Here is a 25,152-nt window from a genome sequence, read left to right as displayed (position 1 = left end):
ACACCTAACAGTCCAGTGATGTAGAAGAGTAGCTGCTCACAGTCAAGAAAACAAACCAATGGATAGGGGTGAAAACTATCTGTCTTTCAGCCGTCTGACCTTCGGCTGTCCGGTCTGGCGGAGACAGTCAGTCAAAACTCCTTTGTCTTATTATTGAATCACTGCACAGTAAAATCCTCAGTATTCATTCTGAGACTGTACAAAGGCCTTTGGTTCAATTTGTATATTTTAGAATTTAGAATTAATGAACACAGAATAATGTACTTGGTGGTTTTAGTATATGACTTTTTTTTTTTTTTTCTAAGTGTGACTGCTCCTGTTCTCAGAGGATTTCTGAGAACATTTTGGACAAGTATAAAACTAACAGCGAAGCGCCAATTCAACTTAAACAGGGTTATCCTGCTTGATAGCTAGCCTCAATAACAGTAACTAACACAGCAAACTCCTATATGTTAGTTTAACTCTGACATGGTAAAAAATATTCTTACACTCTCACTGTCAAATTAACACAATATTTTGCTATGAGGTTATTTAAGGCATTTTAACTCCATATAATTGTAAGAAAAAAGAAGGTACAAAATAATATATATATATACAGTATATGAATTAAATCAGTTGGTATAGCATAATACTGTATACAATTATATTATAACAACTGAAAGAACAAAATATATAAGTCCATACATTTTACAGCACATAGTGTCAATAGTACTTCGAACTTGATGAACGACAAAAGAATAAAGACGAGCAGAAATTAAGGACACTATCAATCCATTACAAACCACTAAAGCAGTGACATTACATAGTTTAAGGGAAATCCATCCTGAAACAGAAATTGTGTTACTCCTGTGATGTTTGACGTGGTTGTTTGTTTGGTCAATTTACATATTCTGATAACATTTGCCAAATATCCTATGGGAAAATCTGGAAATGCCATTTTCCTTGAAGGGCTGAAACCTTTTCTGTTGATTCATTATCACGGTTTCTCTTCCCTCAGTTTTCCACAAAGTCCTGTGACATGGTAAATGCAACATGAAACTTTGAGGAATAGTATGGCTGAACTCAAACAGTTTCCAACTCAGATAGATGATGGCCATATCTCCTATTAAATGCAACTGATATGAAAAGTTAAAGTGGTATGCATATTCAGGTACATTAAGCTCGCCAATTGGACCACCAAGCTCAATTTTCTTTTCTTTTTTTTTTAGCATTTTGTCAGTGTCAATGGTGACGCCATCGCAGTGACCTCTGTTTAAGGGAGGATTTCCCCTTTGAAACACAAATAAGAGAGATAAAGAGAGCCCCTTTGTCCCTAGGAGCGGGGTCAAATCACTGTGACCCCTTTCTCCTAATTTGCCACTGTGTTATTGGGGTACACCCAAACCCTCCCACCAGAAACCCCCAGTCCCAATCAACTCCACTGTAGAATGTCCCTTACCCAAACCCAAAGGTGGATAAAATCATGACTATAGGTTGAACTAGATTGTCATTTTCATATATCATTATGCCCCTTGCTGAGTGCAATTATACCAGGCATGATAGAGAACACACACTTTTTATATGGGTGGTCGTAGTGGGAATCAAAACCTTACTTCTGGCAGTGTTAATTCCATGCTCTGTTCCTTGCACCACCTGAAGCTACAGTAGTAGAGCTTACTCATTTCCTTGAGTTATCCAATTGGTGTGCTACATTTCGAAACTCCTGTGAAAACAGCACATATATCTTGTTGACACATTTAAGACCCTGGATATACTGTACATTTTCGCAAATATGTTTTAGGTATAGGCTACATATTGCCCCATATCATATATTGAATTAATTTATTTGAAGTGTATAGTAAACAACGTGAAACGTAAACTGCACATCATGAAAATGGCATAATCACGACTTTCAAAAACTTTTGACCTCTTTTTCTAATCTTTGTGTTTAATTCATTCATTTAAACTAACTCTTACATTTAAACACTGTCTACTGCACCAATTAAATGTACAGACTTGAATCATTTTCTTTATTCACAATATCATACATTTTAAATATTTGAAATGATGTTGTTGAAAATAGTTTTAGTGTGTGTGTGTGTGTGTGTGTGTGTGTGTGTGTGTGTGTGTGTGTGTGTGTGTGTGTGTGTGTGTGTGTGTGTGTGTGTGTGTGTGTGTGTGTGTGTTCCCCCCAACCCAGTTCAAACAACTCTAACCTCCACAGAGTCATCCATTTTACCCTTAATGACAAACATTCTTCACTGTTTTTAACTGGGGAAAGAAGAAGGAACCACGCGATACACCACCTATCCTTTGCATCCTTAGGCAACCAGGCTGATACACGTTAGCCTGATTTATGCTTAGTTGCGCGTTGGTGTCGTGGTCTGAAAATAACCCATCTCAAAGCTTATAGATCTCATTTTCGGCAAGACCAGTGCGCAACAAGTATAAAATAAGCAATACTGTACAGGTCTTCGTGCTACACCAACAGGTTCAATTAAACTATAGTTTGAGAGGCACCGGCTTGCTGTTTTTCTGAACAAACATCCTTCTTCTCACTGAGGTTTCCTTTGTGACCAGAATCTACAGGTCCATCCTTGAGAAGTTCAGCTATTGGTAATCATGTTCTTGCCTCTACCCTCACAATTCATTTTTCAATTAGATTTGAGATAAAGCAAACCTATTTCTCTTGACCTTTCCCTGGGCTGGGTTCTTATTCTCACTATTTTACATTTAATGAAACATTCAGCATCTTGTCCTTGGACCCACATTCATGAAAACATATTACCACTATAACTCTTATCAATTGTGAAGCCAGGGTCCAGACAGAAATAATAGGATAGTGACCAATGTTGGTCCCCAAGCCATAGTTCAAGAAACACTATAATTGTACGAGGTAGTTGCCAAGCTCCTATGTCCTTCTGACACGCTGCCTTATTCCGGCAATAACAAGTGTTTGTCTTGATATAACAGACAAAACCCTTTACATCCCAAACAATGGGATGTGTCCTCGGTCTCCCACATTCTGTACACCTTAAGCCTAATTTATACACATAATGGGGTGTTGCTCATCATGTATAATTACATCATTTATCAAATACATAACCATTTCAACCTTTCAAGATCAAATTATCCTCTATGCTGTCTGCATACTTAGCAGTACCAATCTTAAACAATCCTGTTCCAGGTGGGCTCCGTTCCAGACAAGAATCCAAACAACCCAAGGACTCTGGGGGAACCATTAAGGAGTTTTAGTACACCCTCAGCTGTCAATAAGCAGGAGGAGGACAAAGGAGTGAGGGGCCGGGAGCCCTCACTGTTTGGATTTGGGAGGTAGCATGGCATTTATCACCTGGTCGATGCTTTTATCCAAAGCCCTGTAGAGTACCAATGAGTGTATACATTTCCATACATGGGTGGGAAATGAAGCTTAACTGAATAAATGTAGCTTAGGGCAATGGTCATGGATGTTGTGGTTGATCGAGTTGAAGGTTGTCCATGCAGATAGAGAGCCGAGATTATTCCTCCTTTGTTCACGTTATTCAAGATCCTTGAATAACAAGGTTTGGTTCATCACTCAGCCTTCAATCCCTCAAGAATGGCATTATAGTGCTTAGAGAGTTTGTAACTGGAAGCAATGGGATCAGTCCCCACAACACCCAATGGGTCCATTCAAAAGCAGTCGAATGTCAACTCTGCTATCTCACTGTTAGTTGTTTATAGGAGTGTCGTTTATATGGAACACATTAGTCAGCCTTTGAGGAGGAGCCTGTACCATTCCCATCACTCTGTCCTGTAGGACATTGTTTCCTTTTCAGTAAATATACCCCTCGATCTGTCTGTCCCTCCCCGCAACCTCAGCTTTCAAACATGCAGCTTGGGTCTCTGCTGTCACAAAGTATTAGACATTTTCCTCAACATTGGTCCGGTAAACCACATTAGTATACTAGAGACATCCACCTCTCCATTCTACGAGAGTCTACAGGGTACTGTATTCAGTTTATCACCTAGTCTGTGTATAAGCTTCCTTTCCCACAGCCCCGAGTCTCTTGTTTTCCTAGATCCTTTTCCCCTCTTCCTCAACTCTTTCCTGGGTCCTCCTCCCGGCCTTCTCCTTCTCTCCCATCCCGCTATCGTCCCCCCCGCCCCAGGCCAGCCGCGGGGTCCTGCCCGGGGGGCGGAGGGGGTCGCGGTGCTAGAGCGAGGTGATCTGTGTGAGCTCTGTGTTGGAGTTCCCTGTGCCAGTCCCGCCCCCCAGGCTGTCCCCTCTTCTCGCCCGGCAGCGGTCATAGTCATCATCGTCCATCCCCGACAGCCCCCCTACCAGGGGCAGCTCCACGCCTAGTCATGCTGGATTGGGAGTCCCTCCTCCACCCACTCCTCCGCCCATCCCCCCGCTCCTGTCCCCTCGGCCACCCCCGCAGCCGTAGTCGCTGCCGCCGTCCGCTCCGCCTCCGCCCATGACGGCCTTGCAGCCGTAGGCGGCCGCCACCTCGCGGGCGATGCTCCGCATGCGGCCAGACTGCTGCCCTCCATCCAGACGGAACGGGGGCAGCGGGTGGCAGAACTCCCTGAAGCAGCGCTTGAAGTTCTCGTCCAGGAAGGCGTAGAGGACGGGGTTGAGGCTGCTGTTGACGTAGCCCAGCGCGATGCAGAAGTGCATGAGCACCAGCGTGAACAGGCTGCCCAGGTTGAAGCCCAGCGCCTGGGCCAGTGCCATGATCTGCACAGGCGTCCAGCAGACCACGAAGGCGGCCACCACCACCAGCACCATACGGGTGATGCGCCGGAGGTTGCGGTCCTTCTCCTTGGAGCCTGACAGGATGCGCACGTTGCGGAGGCGCTTCACCATCAGGCTGTAGCAGATGCTGATGATGGCGACGGGGATGAGGAAGGAGAACATGAAAACGCATGTGCCAAACACTGGGTCCCAGTAGCTGCGCGGGTGCGGTAGGACCACTATGCACTCCACACCTACGGGAAGACAAGGTGAGGTGAGATAAGAAGATAACATAATTTAAGGCCAGGTGAGATACAATGAGCAAGTGTCAACATTACTGTAAAAGTATGTACAGTATATGTGTACCGTAAGTATAATGGAGCAAAACCACGTTTAAAGGTAAGGTAAGTGATTTCATTTAATTCAATTAATAACAAAATGGGTCTCTGTTCTGATAGTACTAGTTATTATAGAGTGTTTGGTCCATATTTGGACATTAACCTTATCCCCTGTGAGGAGAAAAAAGCTGTTTCAGTTTTGGTGGAGGAGACAGGTTTTCCTCCAATCAGGATAGAGTGGTGTGGGCCTTGGGCGCATCAACTTCACCAAGGCCGCCCACACTTGAACATGATTGGAGGAAGGCCCCCGCCTGTCACCTTCATGAAAACTGAAACTTAAATGAAATCACTTATCCTACTGTACCTTTAAGGTAGGGGAGCTGATAGAATAGAGGGAGTTTTATTATTATTACCGCCCCCCCTGCCAAAAAAACATATCTAAAAGATCATAACTGAGCTTTTAGAACTGCTATTTTTGCAGAAAGTTTGCCTATTTTCGCAGAATGTTCATCTATTCTGACATGACCACAACAGGGATACTAAGGTTCATGTGGTTACGAGGGGAGAAGGAAAAAGCAAATACTGATAATACAGATAACAGCAGAGGAAGGATGAGTGAAGACACAGACTAAACACATACAACAGCTAGTGGGGAGAAGAGAGACTGAGAGATGAGAGGAGAGAAGAGATGGCATAAAGGGAAACTAGGTGGAGATATGGCAGCACTTTACTGTCACTAATGTCGGTGTCTCATGGTCTGGAGGTAGGAGGAGAGGACAAGTTAAGGGAAGCAGTGGAGCTCTGTGCATAACCTTTGAGCATATTATTTGTAATCTAACCCAGATGAACAACTAAAAAGATTCATTGTGAGGGTGTGTGTGTGTGTGTGTGTGTGTGTGTGTGTGTGTGTGTGTGTGGCCTCCCAAGGTATAACATGTGGGGTCCAAAAGGAGTTGCGGTGGTGACATGTGGGGTCAGTGGGTGACATGTGGGGTCCACAGCCCGGACCCCACAACATTTGGGGTTAGTTTACGGGTTAGGGTTAGGGTTAGGGTAACCCAACCCTAGAGGTTAGGGTAAGGCCACAGGACTGAATGGAAGTCTATGTAATGTCCCCACAAGTTATGTAAGGGGAGATTGTGTGTGTGTGTGTGTGTGTGTGTGTGCGTGCGTGCGTGCGTGCGTGCGTGCGTGCGTGCGTGCGTGCGTGCGTGCGTGCGTGCGTGCGTGCGTGCGTGCGTGCGTACGTGTACATGCATGCAAGAAATAGTTTTGTATAATAATTTAAATATGTATTTTTCTTTCTTTTCTCCCCTAATGTCCAGTGTTCTATACGCTCAGAGATAAACCTTTATGTGTGTGTCTGGCCATCTCCTCTCCTCCACACAGATACTGGACTAAAGCGTCACTCTGTCAGCTTTCTCTCTTATATGGAGATCACCATGTTTTGACCAGATTCTGTCAGCTTATAAGCTATTGTGGAGAACAGCCCTTTTCTGTCCTCCCTTCTCTCTCTTTTCTCTTCTATTCTTGGCATAGAGAGGTGTATTTAACACGTGCGTATGTACTGTACACACGCACGCACGCACGCACGCACGCACGCACGCACGCACGCACGCACGCACGCACGCACACACACACACACACACACACACACACACACACACACACACACACACACACACACACACTCCAACGTGATTCCCGCATTAACCGTCTGCGAGAACATCCCCAGAAAGCCTAAGGATACATGAAAAAACACAAGTTAACATCTTACTCCATTTGGTCAAATATCTGAACTGTACAGCATACTGTAGACCTACACCACATCTTTTTCAGCGCCTTTGCTCCCAGTGGGGAACTCAACCCATTACCCTGTCAGGCAAGTGCCTGGTCCACCCTCCCATCCATTAGAAGAGAACACACAACATGCCTGAGATACAGTAAGCTCCAGTGGAGTAAAGTATACTGCTCAAAGAAATTAAGGGAACATTTTGTTCCCTTCATTTCTTTGAGCAGTAAACAAATACGGTTACTGTACTTAAGTAGTTTTTATATCAGGACGTTTACTTAACCTCCAATACATTCATAATAAACAAATCCAACTTTTTTCTCCACTACCTTGAAATTTGATGAAGAGGTAAGGTAGAGGTAAGGTATCAGAAATGAATACTTTAGTTTAACACTTTGCCTCAAGTAAATTTAGATTGGGTGACTTCAATTACTTAAGGTATCTTAAGTGGTATGTCGTTTTCAAGTACTTTTGGTACACTGGTAAAGTCATGTGTTGTATGTGAAACACAGCATAGCAAACACATCATTGACCTCTCCAGGGAATAGCTCACCAAAGGACATATGCAGTGCATACTAAGAAATAAAAGAAACACACACACACACACACACACACACACACACACACACACACACACACACACACACACACACACACACACACACACACACACACACACACACACACAGAGTACTGCATATTAAGTGTGTGTTGAACGGTGAATATCAGCTTCAGCAGTGAACTCTCTCTCTCTCTCTCTCTCTCTCTCTCTCTCTCTCTCTCTCTCTCTCTCTCTCTCTCTCTCTCATCTGGACTGGTCCCTGAACACATATGCCCTCTGCCGAAAGCAGAGGAGCTGAGGAGGCTTGGTCCTTTGAAGTGTGCAACGGAATGCAGCATACGTTTCAGGGGTGGCAAGTGTCCGCTTGTAAGCTGCGGTCTGCTGGGGAATCAGCGAGACTGACAAGCATGCTAAGCGGCTGGATACGCTGGTGAAGAGGGCAGGCTCAGTGCTTGGCTGGAGGCTGGACTCATGGGGACTGTTGTGGAGAGGTGTGCATGGAAGGAGGTGCAGGCCATAATGGACAGTCATCCCCTGACTTCACAACATCCTGGCATGCTGGCCAGAGCAGCAGCGGTTAGCACTTCGCTGCAAGAAGGAATGCTTCAAGCAGTGTTGTACCCGAACGCGTTCAAAGAACGATCGTTCATGAACACGTTCATATTTTGGGCGAACGTGAACTGAACGTAATTGTTTTCGCTTGATGAACGATATTGTCGAACACGGTCATTCTGACGCCCGTGAACGACGTTCGTCGGCGTTCGTCGGCTGTTCATGCGGCGGTCCGCGCCTCCGCGGTCGTCTGTCCTCTGCTCCTCTCGTCTCTCTTTTCATTCACATGCTCCAATAGTAGGCACTGCACGCAGCTCCTTGTGAACGTTCCTCCGTTGATATGCGGTGCTGTCTGCACTCTGCTGCTGCACTGTGAATCTCCTCCTCGTCTCGCAAGCCTGACTGACTATACTTTGTCCTATGTGTGTTGCACGGCGAAAATAGCTGATCTGCAAGCTCACAACGCGTCGCATCCACGAGACAACGTGAGCTTGTAGATCAGCTATTTTAACCAACGCGGAAACATGCTGTGCACGGTTTAGAAACGTCTGCCTTCTAGTGGGGTTCCTTGTACATGTAATTTTTTGTTTTCATTTCAAATGTGTGTTAACGTTTCTTTCACTTCCAATTTGTAGATTATGGTCTATAGAACAATTTTGGTTAGAGTGTCAAGACAGTAGATTGAAGAAAAATATATTTTTTGCCCTATTTCCAAAATGACCAAAATCGGAATTGTGTTTTTTGAACAATGTCTTAGTTTTCCCACAACTGCTGTGTAATATATATATTTTTTTATTGCTATATCAAGTCAATACTGTGTGGGGAATCAATTGGAGTCAAATATTTGTTTTGAATATTATGATATTTCACACAATGAGACAATAACATGGTTATTACATTCAGCCCTTCACAATAAGGGTGCAGGAAGACTGGGAACTAGGCAGTGGGCACATAAATATTGTGGGCACCTCAATGTTAAGTTGGATGAAATTATTGCTGTGTGTGGTTCTATGGGCTGAGTCAATAATTTTGACAAATAATAGCATGCAGCAACGTCTAAACATTTATATATAGACCTATATAGACCTTTATATATATATTTTTTCCTTTTTTCTTTTTGAATAGCCAAAAGTATAAAAAAAATATGGTTAAAAAAAGAACTAAAAAAGAACTATGTAGTTCATTTTGGGGAACCATGAACTGTAGTTCATAATGGGGAATTATGAACTAAAAATGAACTAGTTCATTTTAGAAGTTCTGAACTTGAACTTGAACTAGTTCGTTTTTAAAGTGAACTTTCCCAACACTGGCTTCAAGAGATGTCCCCACAGCCATTAGGCTTTTTAACACCTTAGCCAATCCATCCATCTATCTATCTATCTGCATTTCAGTTCGAGAAATGGGTTCCATGACTGTTTTTGTAACCTTTAAGACCCCAGTCATACTATGTAACGGTTTAAATTAAATTGTTATTGATATATTCTTTCACTGGTATAATTTTCATAATGAACCATTCCACATAAAACATTTTTCTCTATATATTTTTTTTGTCCAAGTACTTTTCTTGTTTTCCTCCCTTCACACATGTTGTGTGTTGTCACTGCAGTAAAGACTTTGTCCTACTCCTCCTGCCCAACACTCCCAGCCCGTAGGAAAACATGGAGTGACATATATGAACCTCCCCGCGTGGCTTCCCTTCCCCGAACACAGGCCAATGGTGTTTGTATAGACACTCGACAAAACCGGATGCACCACAGTGGATTCCAACCCACAACGTTCGCGGTGGTGGGCAGATACACCGCAGATACACCGGTGGGCAGATACACCCTAACCCTAACCCTAACCCTAACCCTAACCCTAACCCTACCTAACCCTAACCCAAGTACAATACATTTCTGAAAACGTTGTTGATGGTGCTTTCCCTGCGGCATAACAGTTCTAATAGACAATTGAGCTAGTATTGGATGTGCTGCCAAAATCCAAATTAAATGGATTTTACACAGTGTGACATTTGAATTTGTCATGTTGCCAAGGTGAGCCGTGGGGTTAGTCTGAATTGATGACTATGGCAGTAGTGAAACATTTCGATTTTCATAACTCCTGATCTAGATGGCATGCAAACACAAATGAACCCCTTTTACCCATATAATTCTAACACTGCAAATCTTTATTGGCCAAAAAACAGACTCATCATATAACCTTTGTTTAGCCATAGTGGCCTGCAAGTCTCTTATATGTATTGCAAGGTTATGAAATGGATGGTGATTACTCTAACTGACATGGATGACAGGGTCCTATAAAACAGGTTAAAAAATGTCAGGTCGGATACATGGGAACCTATTTCTCCTACTAGACTAACATGCCACCACTCATCTCCACCTCAAGGACTGTAAATTGACCAATCCATCTAACTGTGTGTGTGTGTGTGTGTGTGTGTGTGTGTGTGTGTGTGTGTGTGTGTGTGTGTGTGTGTCTGTGTGCACGCGCACACACACGTGCCTGTGTGTGTGCATGACTGCATGCATGAGTGCGTGCATGTCTGCTATAAGTGCTGATCCATCAAACCAGACCCTCAACCTGACTGCATAGATCTGTAATAAATGGCTGCAAACAGTCAGGAACAGCACTGTAGAGTGTGTGTTTGCGTATGTGTGTTTGTACAGATGTGCTGTTTCAACTCTTCAGTATTTACTGTTTCCCTTTACTGTTTTTTTTTACGGGGAACAGAGCTTATTTTTGCAGAAACTAGCAAAAATAGCTGATCTACAATCTACATTTTCTGCAAATCCCCCTGAAAATCTACTGTCTTGCCAATGGCAGGACCTGTGAAGTTTTGATATGGCACATCTGTAGCCTATGTGTGTGTGTGTGAGAGAGAGAGAGAGAGAGAGAGAGAGAGATGTGCAATATTGTGCAGAACCCTGCAGGCCAGAATCATGTCACACATGATGCCCGCGTTGATTTGAGGCACTCCACGACCACCACAGCCTGTGTGCAGCTGCACGCCTGCTCTGCTGCAGGGTTTTCCAGTCGGGTCACCAGGTATTCCGTGAGGGAATAACCTTTGTCACCTACTACCGGTACATTAAGCTTTCCAACATTGCTTGCATCATTCTGCTGATGGTTCAGGCACATGGGAGCTGAAACTTGAGATTGTCGCTATACAGTAGGTGATCCCAAGTCGTGTCATGAAAACAAACTACACGAAATAAACATTTTTAGCGCTCCCCCTCCACTACTCCTCCAGAAGGCAACAGTCCTTGAATCATTCATGAAGCATGCATGCAGGCTGTTTCTTCGAACACCTTTCCGTGTAAAGGTCCTTGACTAACTGGTTCCAGTGATGTGCATTGGCCGTTTTCACAAGCCACTGCATATATATCCCCTCATATCTCTGTCTCCGATGTCAGTCAAATGTAAAATTCATGCAGCCTGGCAAGCTGCTCAGCTCATAGCCAAAAGGCCTCTTGTGGATTTAAGATGAGGTTCTTTGAACATATTCTACAGAAACTTTGTATCCTGCAGATGCAGACGTGGAGAGCATGTGTATCCAAACCACCCTACAGTAAGGAATGAATGCTGAGAAAGGTTGGAAGTGGAAGGACTTGTAAATGTCAACAAGCTCAATACCCAGATTTAGGGATGGAACTAGCAGATGGAGGGATGAATAGGAGATGAACAGTGGGTCGTTGAACAGACTGTTATTTTCACTGAAAGGAAATATAAATCTCTTAAAGGACAACTTAGTTTTTTTACAACAAGGGTTCATATTTTAGATTGTGATTGGAGAAAAGAAAAGATGAGTGTTAAAATGTTTTCATTTACTGCTTTCTATAGTTTTAGCGATTTTAGTATTTTGATTTCAGTGGAGTGTATACAAGTGGCAAAATAAGTCTTTTTAGACACAATAAACCGGCAATGTCTTTGTAACTATTTACACCAGCCCCATAAGTCACATCTGCCCATGAAAGATTGTGGTGCATCTTGGGTATGGGATTATTGTGTCTAAAAAGACATTTAGCCACTTGCATGCATGCCCCCAACCTGGGGGCATGCGTGCAAATCAAAATCGTTAAAATCACTAAAACGATAGAAAGAAGTAAAATGAAAACATTTAAACACTAATTTTTTATTTTCTCTAATGACTATCTTAAATATGAACCCTGTAAAAAAAAACAATGTTGTCCTTTAACAAGAGTTGTCACGATACTGGATTTTCAACTTCGATACGATATTTTGAAAAATTTCGATACTCGATACCATTTTCGATACCACGCAACCACGGAGAATTTAGTGCAAAAATTTCAAGAAAAATACACAAATAAAAAAATTAACTATCAACTGTCTAGAAGAAATAATTACACTTTCTTTCACAGTAATATTTTTCTTTCACAGTAACAGTGAGTGCATGGCATGCATTGTAATTGTAAAGTACCGTATTAGCCCGAATTTAGTACGACTCTGATTATCAGACGACCCCTATATGTTGAAGACAAAATATTATATATTATATTATATTAAGTTATTTATAAAGAAAAACGTTATTATTGTAAAATTATTATAGAAAAGCTTATACAGAGATAACATTCTGCTGTATTGTATTGCATTAACCATCAAAGTCAACTTCTATTCAAAACAACATTCACAATTCAGACTGTGAAAAGCACAATAACAAACACTACATTTCCCATCAAGCTTTGCGGCCCGTTTCATCATTCAGATGCGACGGTCCATTGTAAACAACCATTGCAACCAGCGTTATAGCCTAGGGCTAGGCTATTCAGTTGCTGTTGGGATTAAACTTCCACGCTAAAGATCACATGTGCGCCCGTCATCCACGCCGATGTTCGCGAGAACAACGCACACGCACGCGGCCCGGTAAGTCCAATGCCAAAGCAAACTTTGCCAAACGGGAGATGAAATGAGCCGAGGTCCAAAGTTCGCTGCGCATCAATCATGTAGTGTACGGTAGTGCCGCGCTGCGAGCTTGTAGGTCTGCTACTGCAGGAGCTCGCGGGGGCTGAGAGAGCTAGTGTGTACTAGTAGAGGGGAGGGGCCGAGGGGCTGCCTGCAGCACGTTGTTTGTGTGTGTGTGTACTACTGGGCTGGCGCATGTGTGTCTGTCTGCTCCTCCAACGAGAGCCGTACCGAACGGTAAAACGTAATATCGATACTACCGGTACTACGGAAAAGCCGTATTGTACCGAATGCATTTTTTTAGTATCGATATTTATCGATATACCGATATTTTTGACAACACTAAACAAGACTACATCCTATGGAGAGATGACATCTCATAGTCTGGAGGGAGGATTGTTCTGCAATCTGCTGGTTCATTGTTTGGCCAGTCGGTTAACCAATGGTGTAACTTATTCAGTCACTCTGTGATTCAGGCAGTCAGACTTAGACATTCACATTCATAGGGCCGGCCACAGTGTTGCGGTCCAGCCAAAGAGTGCACCAGCTTGCTAAAGATGACATTAGTGGCAGGACAGCAAGGTGCCGATTATAGCTCTTCTTCCTGCCAGTATGCCCCTTTGGGGGCGGGACATTTGACCCCAATTACTGAGTGTGTCATGCTGCCACTGTCCCGTAGCTGTCACGTTATGATAGTACTCTGTCCACTGTCTGTTTGTAGAGGAGAGGAGAGGAGAGGAGAGGAGAGGAGAGGAGAGGAGAGGAGAGGAAGACAGATTAAAGTGTTGATAGGATTAGTCTATAGCTGGGAGCTAGCATTGGATCGATACTGAACCACTAGACCAGCACACTGCTGCTGGCTGCAATGCATTACCCACTCTATTTAGCAGTTAAATAGTGTAGTGTAGTATGTGCGTGCGGTGCTTGTGTACATGTGTGGCTATAATGTAGACCCCAAGCCCTGGAATATATTGCTGCGCCATGAACATTTATTGGAATTGTGTTGCTTTTAAATACCTTTAATGTTAATGACTACTCTATTTAAGTAAAAATGAAGAGACAGAGATAAAACTAAAGCAGCATTTACAGTAGTATAGCTGAGGCTCGTCCATCACATGGAAGTGGCCGTGTGTAATGAGTTGCTCTTAAAGGGGAGAACCACCCATTTTCAACATTGAACTATGTCATTACGTAATATACCCGTCACCTGTGAGTTGTTATGTGGAAATAATAAAAAAAGTCGCCCTGAAAAGCCACCTGAAACACACCCACTGGTGATGATAGAGGGTGATTCAATCCACTATGTAGTAGCACATACTGTATACCAGGGGTCCTCAAATACAAATCTTGAAGGTCCACAAATATTTTTTTGAAACCGGTCTGGGTCCGGGGAGGGTAAAAAATAAAATAATAAACATATATATCTGCTTATTTTTATGTCGGTCAATCTTATATAGTAGGCAAAGATACAAAAAAGTACCAACCAGGGGTTGACACTATGGTCTCAGAGGCACTTGCCCGTCTGGCAAGTACAGGTCATGTTCTACTTGCCCTCAGGTCATGGCCACTTGCCCTCATAATCTTACATTAGGGGTACCTTTCTTATATTATTTTACATTTGCTAATGTTAGTTTTTTTTAGTAGTTTGTTGATGCAGTAATGGTCTTTATCAGTTTATTTCTTTATTAAAAGGGTCTTTAAATTATAACTTCACTGTCATCTGGCCTGGCCTGGGGACTCTGAGTCCTCCAAAATCATTTGGGGACCTCACTTCACTTGACTAAAGAACAACAACAACCCATTGAAAGGAGAACAGTAGTAATTCAAAGTGGAGCAGAGATATTTTTCACTAGTGTTAGTTGCTCTGGTTTCTTTTAACAAACTGGGATCATCTTCGAATAATTTATGCTTGTGTCGCAACGTGAATATCGATCTGAAAACAAGTTGTTGCGCGTCGGTGACGATTGACGAAACGGCTCGTGGCTCACTCCTGTACTGTACCGAGTACTGCGTGCAGCTCGCCATGCAGAAAGAGAGGCGGCCGTCACGGGCCGTGGTGCGTCGCGACAAACTCTCCTGAGAGAAGATTACAATCCTGCAAACGTATTCACGTTGATGTTGATGTGCGTGAATGAAACCCACTGATTTATAACTAGTTGCACTGTTGCAGGCTGCAGCTAGAGCTAGCTGCTAGCTGCCTGCTCTGAAAGCTTCCACGCACGGTCTGTGGTAACAGCCTGTCAGCGCGTCGTCATAGAGATGACAGCCCATAATAATATGTAACCCGGCATCAGCCAATCAGCGCGTCGTTGTCTCTCTCTCTCACACACGCACACACACACAGTCTCAGAGCGCATGCAATGAAGTGAACGAGAAGTGGAAACGAGGAGATATTTTCCGATTTTTTTTATTTTTTTATTTTTTACTATAATTCGTCCTGGGTCCGGTCGGCGGTGCCTCGCGGTCCGGACATGGACCGCGGTCCGCCTATTGAGGACCCCTGCTGTATACTATACATTGGACCCAGACCGTTCCCCTTGGGTAATAGCCGAAATTCAATTTCATTTTCATTCAGTATACCGCAATGTCAACCCATTCTCACCCCCTCTGCTTCACCCATCCGACGCGTTCCCAACTCGCTTTCTGCTTCACCCGTGCGACGCTTTGGGAACACCTACTGCGTCTACGGTTGGACGCGAACGGAGAGTCTTAGTATGCATGCGCCGACATGTGTTTACTGGAATATTTTACGATGACGGCCATCACGGGGAAATGAACCCCAGTCCCTGTATTTGCGTAACCATGCTCTACCGATTGAGCTAACCCAGGGGTCGGCAACCCAAAATGTTGAAAGAGCCATATTGGACCAAAAAAACCCAAAACAAATCTGTCTGGAGCCGCAAAAAATTATAAAAGCCTTATATATCGTCGTTGTTGGGTAGAAACCTTGTACGTCCAAAACTTCGTTTTGTATTTATCATTTACAAAAATGAACTAAACTAGTGAAAACAGCCGATCTACAAGCACACAACGCCTCGCGGTGCGAGGCGTTGTGTGCTTGTAGATCAGCTGTTTTCACTACTTTTGTGCGTCAGTCTTGTATGATGAAGCAGGGCTTTAGGCCTACTTTAGACAGTGATGATAACAAAATCGTTGAAACAAAAAATACATTTTTCCCCCCATCTTTTTCCATTTTCATACATTTTTGAAAAAGCTCCAGGGAGCCACTAGGGTGGCGCTAAAGAGCCGCATGCGGCTCTAGAGCCGCGGGTTGCTGACCCCCGAGCTAACCAGACGACTGGGAAACTACCCTTTTTTTGTGCTTTTACCTTTGACAACGTGGATGATAACGTAGTCCCTTCTTTGAGCCGTATTCGGACGCGGAAGCAGTCCCCTGGTCAAAATTTACTATTCTGTCCATAACGGCACATAATTCGGTAACGCCGCTGAGTCGGCTCATGCGCCGTTCACACCGTTCGCCGCGGCGACTCGGTCGCTACCGCTCCCTCGGCGGCGGCTCTCGGCGTTCATCGGCGCCTGAGACGGCGTGGCTCCGTTGTTTATAGTGTGGCGTGAGCGGTAGCGACGGGTGGTTGGTAAACCAGTAAACCCTTCAAAGCGGTATCGAATCCCGCTTCGGGAACTACTTTTTTTTTCTCTCTTCTTAGACCACCCAATGCGTCCAACCCGTGAAACAGTAGATAATCCCAAAGCGTCTATCGTCCGACGCAGTACAGTACTTGACAACGCGTCGGTTGTATGACGCTTTAGGGGTGAGAATGTGTTGGCAATGTAAATGAAAGGGAATTCCGTGACCAGGGTGGTTTACCAGGTACTTGGGTTCAACCTTATGTATAGTTCTCCAGTACACCTTGTGTTGTTTCCCCCGTCAACGTCCTTGGGTCTTAGGAATTAACTGAATTCCTAAGATAGGCCTATTTCCTCTTATCTTGAGATAGCAGGCAATCCTCTGATAATTGCTCTACTCTTCTCTGTAAAGTTCAGATCAGGTGACTCTGCAATAGTTACTCTAATCTGTGGTGCGTCTGCTTGTACACACCGTCTGTGTGCGTGCTTGGACTATTATGAATGCAATAACTACCTTTTAATTCACTTACTTCTTACAGCTGAACAACATGACTTGGGCACTCGTCTTTCTTATAAGCCCAAAGTGTGACGTTATGACATCACATTTAATGCAGCATGCAGCATTGTCCGAATAAGGCTGTTTCCTTTCCTACACTAACCCTAACCCTAACCCTAACCCTAACCACTGACGGACCAATGGGATGTCGGACTATCGAGATTTTGCCAAAGAAAATTTTCAGCAGTGAATGACACCTCCTTTCTATGGGAAATTGCTTTTACCTCCCCTTGAGTCACACACATAACACAAACCATGGCCCTTTAGTTGAGTAACACAAACCATGGCCCTTTAGTTAAGTGACAAAGTCGGCATTTCCCATGCACTCTGTCCTCGCTCTGAGTAGGAGATCTTCCCAGGCAGTAGCCTGAGCTTACAAACAAGGCTAATTGACCCATGCGGATGTGAAGTGCAAATGCACGTTAGAAAACCGATTGTGCAAATGTCACCATTCAGAATTTCCGAAAAACAAATAAATAAATAGAGAGACGAGGCAGAGGAATGACAAGTGAGAAAGAGAGAGAGAGAGAGAGAGAGAGAGAGAGAGAGAGAGACAGACAGACAGACAGACAGACAGACAGACAGACAGACAGACAGACAGACAGACAGACAGACAGACAGACAGACAGACAGACACTATAGGAGGAGAAAGGGAAAGAGGAGGAGACAGCAAGATTGATGTAAGCTAAACCATAGCTTCATTAAATGTTTGTTAACATCTTATTAACTGTTAATAAATGTTTATTAACAGCAACTTAGTTTGAAGTGCTACCAATTTACCAAATATGGAGAGACTAATGAATGGGGGAAATAATGACAGAAATAATGACAGAGAAAGAAAGAGAGAGATAGATGGAGAAATACATTAGAATGCACATAGTGTGTGAGTGTGTGAGAGTGTGTGTGTGTGACTGTGTGTGTGCGTGCGTGCGTGCGTCCGTCCGTCTGTCCGTGTGTGCGTGCGTGCGTGTGTGTGTGGGCGCGACTGCGCGTATGTGTACGTGCGTGTGTGTGTGCGTGTGTGTGTGTGTGTGTGTGTGTGTCTGTGTGTGTGTCTGTGTGTGTGTGTGTGTTTGTGTCTGTGTGTGTTAGTGTGTACATACTGTTATGCTCTGGTTCCACTTCGACATCTCCCAACACCATGGCTGGCACCCCGATGGCTGATGCCAACACCCACACACAGATGTTCACTACCTGCATGTGCACACACACACACACACACACACACACACACACACACACACACACACACACACACACACACACACACACCACGCACGCACGCACACACCCATGAACGCATGAATGCACCCACGCACGCACAAAGACACACACAATGTTTCAGTATTGGTTTTCCAGTTTGATCCGTCCTTCAGTGTCCTTCAACTCCTTTCAAATAACAATTTAGTCCCTATAAATAAATAATGGCTGGTAGCAAGGACAATATAAGTCTATGCCAAAAGTAAAAGTTGAATATAAACAGTAGATGTTGGTAAAATACCTCAGTAAAATAAATGTTGAGGAATAAATAGCGATGGGAAAGTTATTGTTGAATACGTGAAGACCTAGAGAATGAATAGAATAGTGGCAATTTATTTCATCATTGTGTGCACAGTCAGACTGGCACAAAGTGTCAGAGGGATCCGAGAAGCCACTCGACCTCTACAGTTTGAATTTTAGAATGTTGGAGGCATTGAATGGGAGAATAATGACCTGCTCGAAGTTATCTATGCTTGGGTTTTTACTTTCCTGGGGGCTATATTTTCTTCATTTGTTTCTTCAAGGTTTGGAAACTTCTGGTATAGCTAGGGATGAAAATGTACTATCACGATTATTGTGACCAAAGAAATCGTGATTTACGATATTATCTTGATAAAATATCGCCAACATCCATTATCCTGGCTCACAACGGGTTGTAAGCTTTTAGATCGGCTATTTTTTGGCAAACAGATTTGGTCGACAGTGAAACAAAATACTGTATCAAGAATGTTATTTCCAGGTCTGTTTTACCAATTATAGAGAGTTTAAATGGTACTGGATATCTGGCTCTGCAAATAAAGGTGCATTACGGAGGAAACGATAAATTAAATCTCCACGATACGATTATAGTGAGTGTTTTTTTATCACGATAAACGATAACACCGATTATCGTCCCATATAGGTATAGCTCAATGGTCCAATTACCTTGGCTTTATGAGGGGTCCTCATGTCCAGGGCTTTGACCGGGTGACAGACGGCCACATAGCGGTCCATGCTCATCACCGTGAGGGTGAAGGTGCTGGTGAACATGTTGTAGTAGTCTATGGACACCACCGCCTTACACAGAGCATTACCAAACGGCCAGAAACCCAGGAACACATCAGTGCCCTGCAGACAGAGACACACACAAAAGCAGTTCTTTATTACTGTAAGTAAAAGTATCAATACTCTGGGGGACAGGAGGACAATTCGCCCTCCTGGCCCCCAAACTGTGGAATAAACTCCCTGTCGCACTTAGAACAACAGACTCACTCCCTATAGCTTCCACCATGGCCTGAAGACTCACCTCTTCAGACTCCACCTTATACACTTACCGTAGCACAAACTTTTTTGTTGCTATTTTATATGTTGATGAATTGAATACCAAGGACCTCCAACAGAAAAAAGACCACTAGTGTTGTGGTGTTCCTTTTAGGCAGGGTGACTGTACTTGTGCTGTACTACATTTTTTGTTTTCTTCATTTTTGCGGCGCATTGTAAGCTTGTAGATCGGCTATTTTCAAATGGCCGAAATGTATATAGGGCTGGAGAGGTTAATGTATGTTTCAAAGTACAGACAATTGGAAATACTTGTGTACTTAAGTACAGTACTTGAGTAAATGTACAGTTACTTTCCACTACTGCACTCCTGACTGTTAATGTAACTTTTGAGGGGTGCACAAATGTAACCAAATAGACCTGTAAGGGACCTTTGCAAATGGGAAGATCAACACTGAGGATTTTACTGTGCAGGCACACACACGCACGCACGCACGCACACACGCACGCACGCACACACACACACACACACACACACACACACACACACACACACACACACACACACACACACACACACACACACACACACACACACACACACACACACACACACACACACACACACACACAAAACCAACAATGAATGCAATCACAGACAAATCACACATTCATGCAAATGTCCTCACTTAACAATGGGATCTAATGAAATCCTCTTTGCTTTCATTGGCATCAAGGGCATTGTGTTCTTCTCGTATAATTAGATGTCCTGTTCAGAGGTCGCGCAATACGATTTTAAAATGCCGGTCCCAATTTCCTGCATGATTATGTTCTGATATCTGATAAAGATAACAGTCATAGATGTTTTTTTTTTTTTGCATTATGACAAGCAGATACTGTAAATGTAACACTTACAACATTATATTTTCAAACGAACTGTGAACATAATTAATATGCACATTTTATATAGCAGGGTGCAGGCAGCGTGCGTAATGGTTTCTCAGTAATCCGTTGCATTTGAACATATTTCCTTAGTGTAACGAACAATCAAAGGGTACTGCAAAAAAATAAAAAGGATTTGCTGTGATATTATAATGAACTGCCGCGTCACGACCGGTCAGGACGTTCAGAGACAGATATATTTTCTGGTCTTTGTCATAAAGAAATTGACAAAACTGGCAAATACCGAACTGATGCAACCTCATTTGATATGGATGCACTGTATTATTAGTATTGTGTGCATTGTGTATACGGTATAGGTAGGCCTATACACAACATCCGCCATCCTGTTGACTTACCTGAAAGGGTAACGTAGCCAAGACCAAAGAATCAGCCAACGCCAAGTTAAAGATGTATATATTAGTAGCTGTCTTCATCTTAGTGTATCTGAGAAAGAGAGAAAAACAATTGAATTCATTATCAAATTGAATTTGTTGTGAAATCTTGTTTTGCAAGACTTCAGGAATTACAAGAACTGTTGTGTTGACAGTATTTATTCATTATGAACAACAGATAGACAGACAGTTTTGTGATTTACTGTTAAACCCCACCACTCATGGTGGGAGCTGCGGTAGAGAGGTACCACTCGTTCTGGGATATTATAACATCAGTTTGTAAGGTAAGTAGTCTGGAATTCTCCTTTAACCCATTAAGAAAGATACCCCCAAAACATGTCTTCTAAATCCTAATGGTTTTCTGAAAAAGAAAAAAAAAACGTATGTTTCTTGTATCTGTGGTGCTCAAAGATTTTAGGACCCCTAGAATGATATGTATTTGACCGCAGACCCCCATCTCAAAATATTTGGTTCCAGGGACCCCCCAGAAGCAAGGATTTGAGTTAAAAAATGTTCACTTTAAAATAATATATTCAAAGTAGACGGCACCCTGGAGCAGGTTGGTTTAGCGCCCCAGCCTGTGTCTTCCGTGAGGAAGTAACCCAACAAACCCACGGTTAGGCCTTTAGGAAGGCCATTCACGCCGCAAGCGGAGCCTGCAGCACCACCGTTGGGCGAGGTGGAGCCTGCAGTACCATTGCGGCTCAAGAATCCACCATTCCTGAGTGAAATGTCTGGGGCTGGAGTCTGGTGCAATGCACAGGTCCTGGACCTGGTGAGACGCAGGAGGTGCCCGGACAGGGGTCAATCCACAGAGCCTAGTCCCTCCATGTGCCAGATTTCCTCTCCCAGTCTCGGCAGAGTAGTTCCGGAGCAGTGGAGTGAATGGTCCTGTCTTTCCCTAGCGGGACTGATCGTGGGTAGCTACTGGGACGTAAGTCGGGACTTGATCAATCCTGGCTGGGTGAGCCTGGGTCAGTGAGGGGTATGATGTTGCGAGACCCGAAACCCAGATGAGCTTGGGCTACATCACTGAGGATACGTCCCAGGTGCATCCATGCGATGTTTTTTTTGTTAAAGAGTTCACAAATTTTCATGTTTTTTCAAAAATTGTCAAAGTATAAAAAATAAGCGTTAAAGTGGTTACGTGACACAGATGCGTTCCCGGTCCCAATGGCTTAATAAGTGTGACACATCTCTTACAGTATCTGCTGATCTGATCTGACCCTAGTCTCGCGTGACCAGACTGTTGCCTCACGCGATTTGCAAATGCTCCCGGCATACAGTACAGTCTGGAATAACGTAAGAAGAATGATGTCAGTTAAAGCAGAAGTGCAGCCTCCTCCCCACTTCCGTTTCGTTTTTAACATCGCGCACATATATCCTAATATAAATAAAAATCATCTAAGCATATTTAGCTTGCTGCTAAGCAGACATTACATTTTAAAATGTATTTTCATGAACGGAAATGCCAGCTTCCATTACTCGCCGTTCAGGAGGTGTAGTTCCAGACTCTATAGCATTCAGAGATAGTTGCCTGGCTACGCAAGACTAATCGGACCCTGAAAACATTTCTACTGCTCTCCCTCCTGAGACAAGGTTTTCAAGCAGACCTAGAGCCTAATAAGTGATCATTAGGGTGAAAATGATTGATGATTTGCGAGAAACTGTGATCAATAATCTGTTGAGGGCAGGGGGGGGGGGGGGGGGGGGGTAGTCATAAATACCAATGTTAATGAATGAAGCAAAACAGAGAGTTGGTTTCTCATGAATATTGATTGCTTACATAAAAGCCGCCCACACTGCACTATTATCAATTAAAGCAGCAGTGAGGAAAAGTAAGATAGATAAAACCAAGGATTAAGACACACGGTCTATGAGATATACCGTTAGATGAAGATTAAGGCTGTATTAAAATGATGTAGTATATCTTTTTCATAATAGCTTCAAGATTCTCCAATAATAATTCTAAAATACCCAATGCACACATAAACACAGCTGAACCGACTGCCTGCAATTGGTTGCCTACCCAGAGCTGTATCAGTACTGGGATGCAGCCTTAAGGACACAAGGCACAAATTAGGCGACAATCGGATGTTGGAAGATATGTTGTTTTCTTAACAAATAGGCTGTGCCCACGATTCTTTGAGACTAATTACGGGCAACTGATATGGAGTATGAAATCCTTGTTTGACACCAGTCATTGTCAGATGACACACATGATCATGTGCGCCTAATTTGGTGGAGAAAATAAGTCATGAGTCTGTAACAAATAGTGATTTGTAGCATTTATGGTGTCAGTAAAAAATTAAACGGGCTGTTATTGAGAGACATTTCTTTAGACATTATTTTATTTATACTCTCCCTCCCTCTTTCTCTCTCTGCCTTGTGGTTTGAATGGTGTGAAATAGAAAATTCACACATTCAATCCCAGGCCCCTGTCTCATTGAGGTGCCCTTGAGCACGATAACAGAACTTTAGATTGCCCTTTAGAATTCTCTGGGTCCTTTTTGTCCTTCCAGCTCCTCTCCTTTCTCTCCTTGTTAAAAAAGTAACTATTCCATCTTCTCTTTCTCTCTTCACAGTCTAATGTATGCCCTCCCAGTTTCCTTGTTTGTACAGCTTTACTCCTCTCTCTCTTAATCTCTACACTTTTTTGTAATCCTGTTAGTATTTATTTATTGTATTTTTTCTGTATCTAATCTACAGCTGGAATCACCATTTTCTGATGAATATTTAACTAAATCTTCACTGGCAGCTTTTGTATGTCTTTTCCCCTGTTTTATTGTTTCATGTATTAAAGAGATTTGTTACGTAAAGCTTTGTTGAATACTCCATTTTGATTGGTCAATCAAGGCATTCTGGGTTGTGTTATTTGCTGCTGTTCCTCCTCTTCTTCTTCCATGTTGCTATGGAATGGGAAGCTTGTAAACTACTGAAAAGCATTTTGTATATTGATTTAATTCTTAAGTAGCCATGTAATAAGCCTACTAATTTACAGTTAGCTGGTCATTATTGCACAATAAGCCCATCTATGTATAATTATACCAATAGAATATATAATATAGAAGTCTAATAACCAATTATTCTCCTATTCTACTATCCTAAATTAATTTCATGAATATTAACGTTAACAACAACAGTTCATAACATAAACCGTGTCGCTGTCGCCTACGGTAGGTACCTTCACAAAAAACCATGCAGTAATCATGGTCTCTATATTGCCTCCCCCGCCAGCTTGATGGAGGGGAAAGGAACTGGTTTGAATAACGTGTTCCTTCCACGCGCTACTGTACCGGTACGTCCTACCGGGGAAATTCCCCCCCCTGTAAGGTGATAAGAAGCGGCGTGCTCACTCCTCATACATTGATGGAAGCAAAACTTTCAGAATGACTCAGAACTGCTGTTTATCACTTCATAAAAAGTCATAACATGGTTATGTTTTATTATTGACATAAAGTGATCGTTTCAATTCAGTCATTAATTCCTCATTAGACTATAACTTAAAAGACATAACAATGTTTTTTCCTATTGTATGGTGTCTGTGTAGCATCATCTCTCAGTCTCTACTGTCTGTGCATCTATTCATCTCTCACTCTCACTTTCTCTGCCTCCCCTCCTCTTTCAAAATAAATAAATATACTCTCTCTCTCTCTCATATCCACTGATCTCTCTCTATATAATTTTTTCTACAACACCCCCACTCTCTCCCTCCATCTCTCCTCTGCCGCATTCCTCGTTCTCTGGTCTCTCTCTCTCTTCTCTCTCTCTCTCTCTCTCTCTCTCTCTCTCTCTCTCTCTCTCTCTCTCTCTCTCTCTCTCTCTGGCTGCAGCCCCCTCTCATCCAACCATTCCTCTCTCCTGTTGTTCCCTCGCTCTCGTATATCCTCCACCTATCTATCTTCTTCTCTGCATTCTTTTACACATTCTCCTTGTTTATCCCTGCCTCATCTCTCCATCAATCCCCTCACTCTGCATTCTTTCCCATCCCCTCTCTCTCTCTCCCTCACGTATCACCCTCACTTTCACTCCTATTTCACTCTCTCTCCTTTCGATATCGTTGTTGTCAGGTGGAAACCTTGCATGCCCCAAACCGTTTGTTTTGTATTTATAATTTTTAAAATGATTTAAACTAGTGAAAATAGCCGATCTACAAGCACACAGGATAACAGATGTGTGCTTGTAGATCTGCTGTTTTCACTAGTTTTGTGCGACAGTCTTGTATGATGAAACAGGGATTTACAAATTTGGGCTTTACAAATTTGAAACCTGGAGATACAAGGTTTCTGCCCGACAG

General features: G+C 43.1%; 1 protein-coding gene across 1 annotated transcript; it reads right to left on the bottom strand.

Moving 5' to 3' along the window:
• Window positions 1-4,324: 4,324 nt before the first annotated feature.
• On the bottom strand, window positions 4,325-20,906 carry oprl1 (opiate receptor-like 1; the record flags this gene model as incomplete). Its single annotated transcript, XM_080732704.1, has 4 exons — window positions 20,820-20,906; window positions 19,189-19,371; window positions 18,108-18,198; window positions 4,325-4,953 (listed from the first exon to the last, which is right to left on the bottom strand). Exons 1-4 carry the CDS (start codon window positions 20,895-20,897, stop codon window positions 4,325-4,327), a joined length of 981 nt encoding a protein of 326 aa, XP_080588830.1. The 5' UTR covers window positions 20,898-20,906.
• Window positions 20,907-25,152: the final 4,246 nt, after the last annotated feature.

The sequence above is a fragment of the Nannobrachium achirus genome (genome assembly GCF_963921795.1).
Source record: "Nannobrachium achirus genome assembly, chromosome: 9".
In the NCBI taxonomy this organism is placed as follows: domain Eukaryota; kingdom Metazoa; phylum Chordata; class Actinopteri; order Myctophiformes; family Myctophidae; genus Nannobrachium; species Nannobrachium achirus.
The sequence above is the reverse complement of the archived record's forward strand: the minus strand, read 5'-3'. Positions and strand labels throughout refer to the sequence as shown.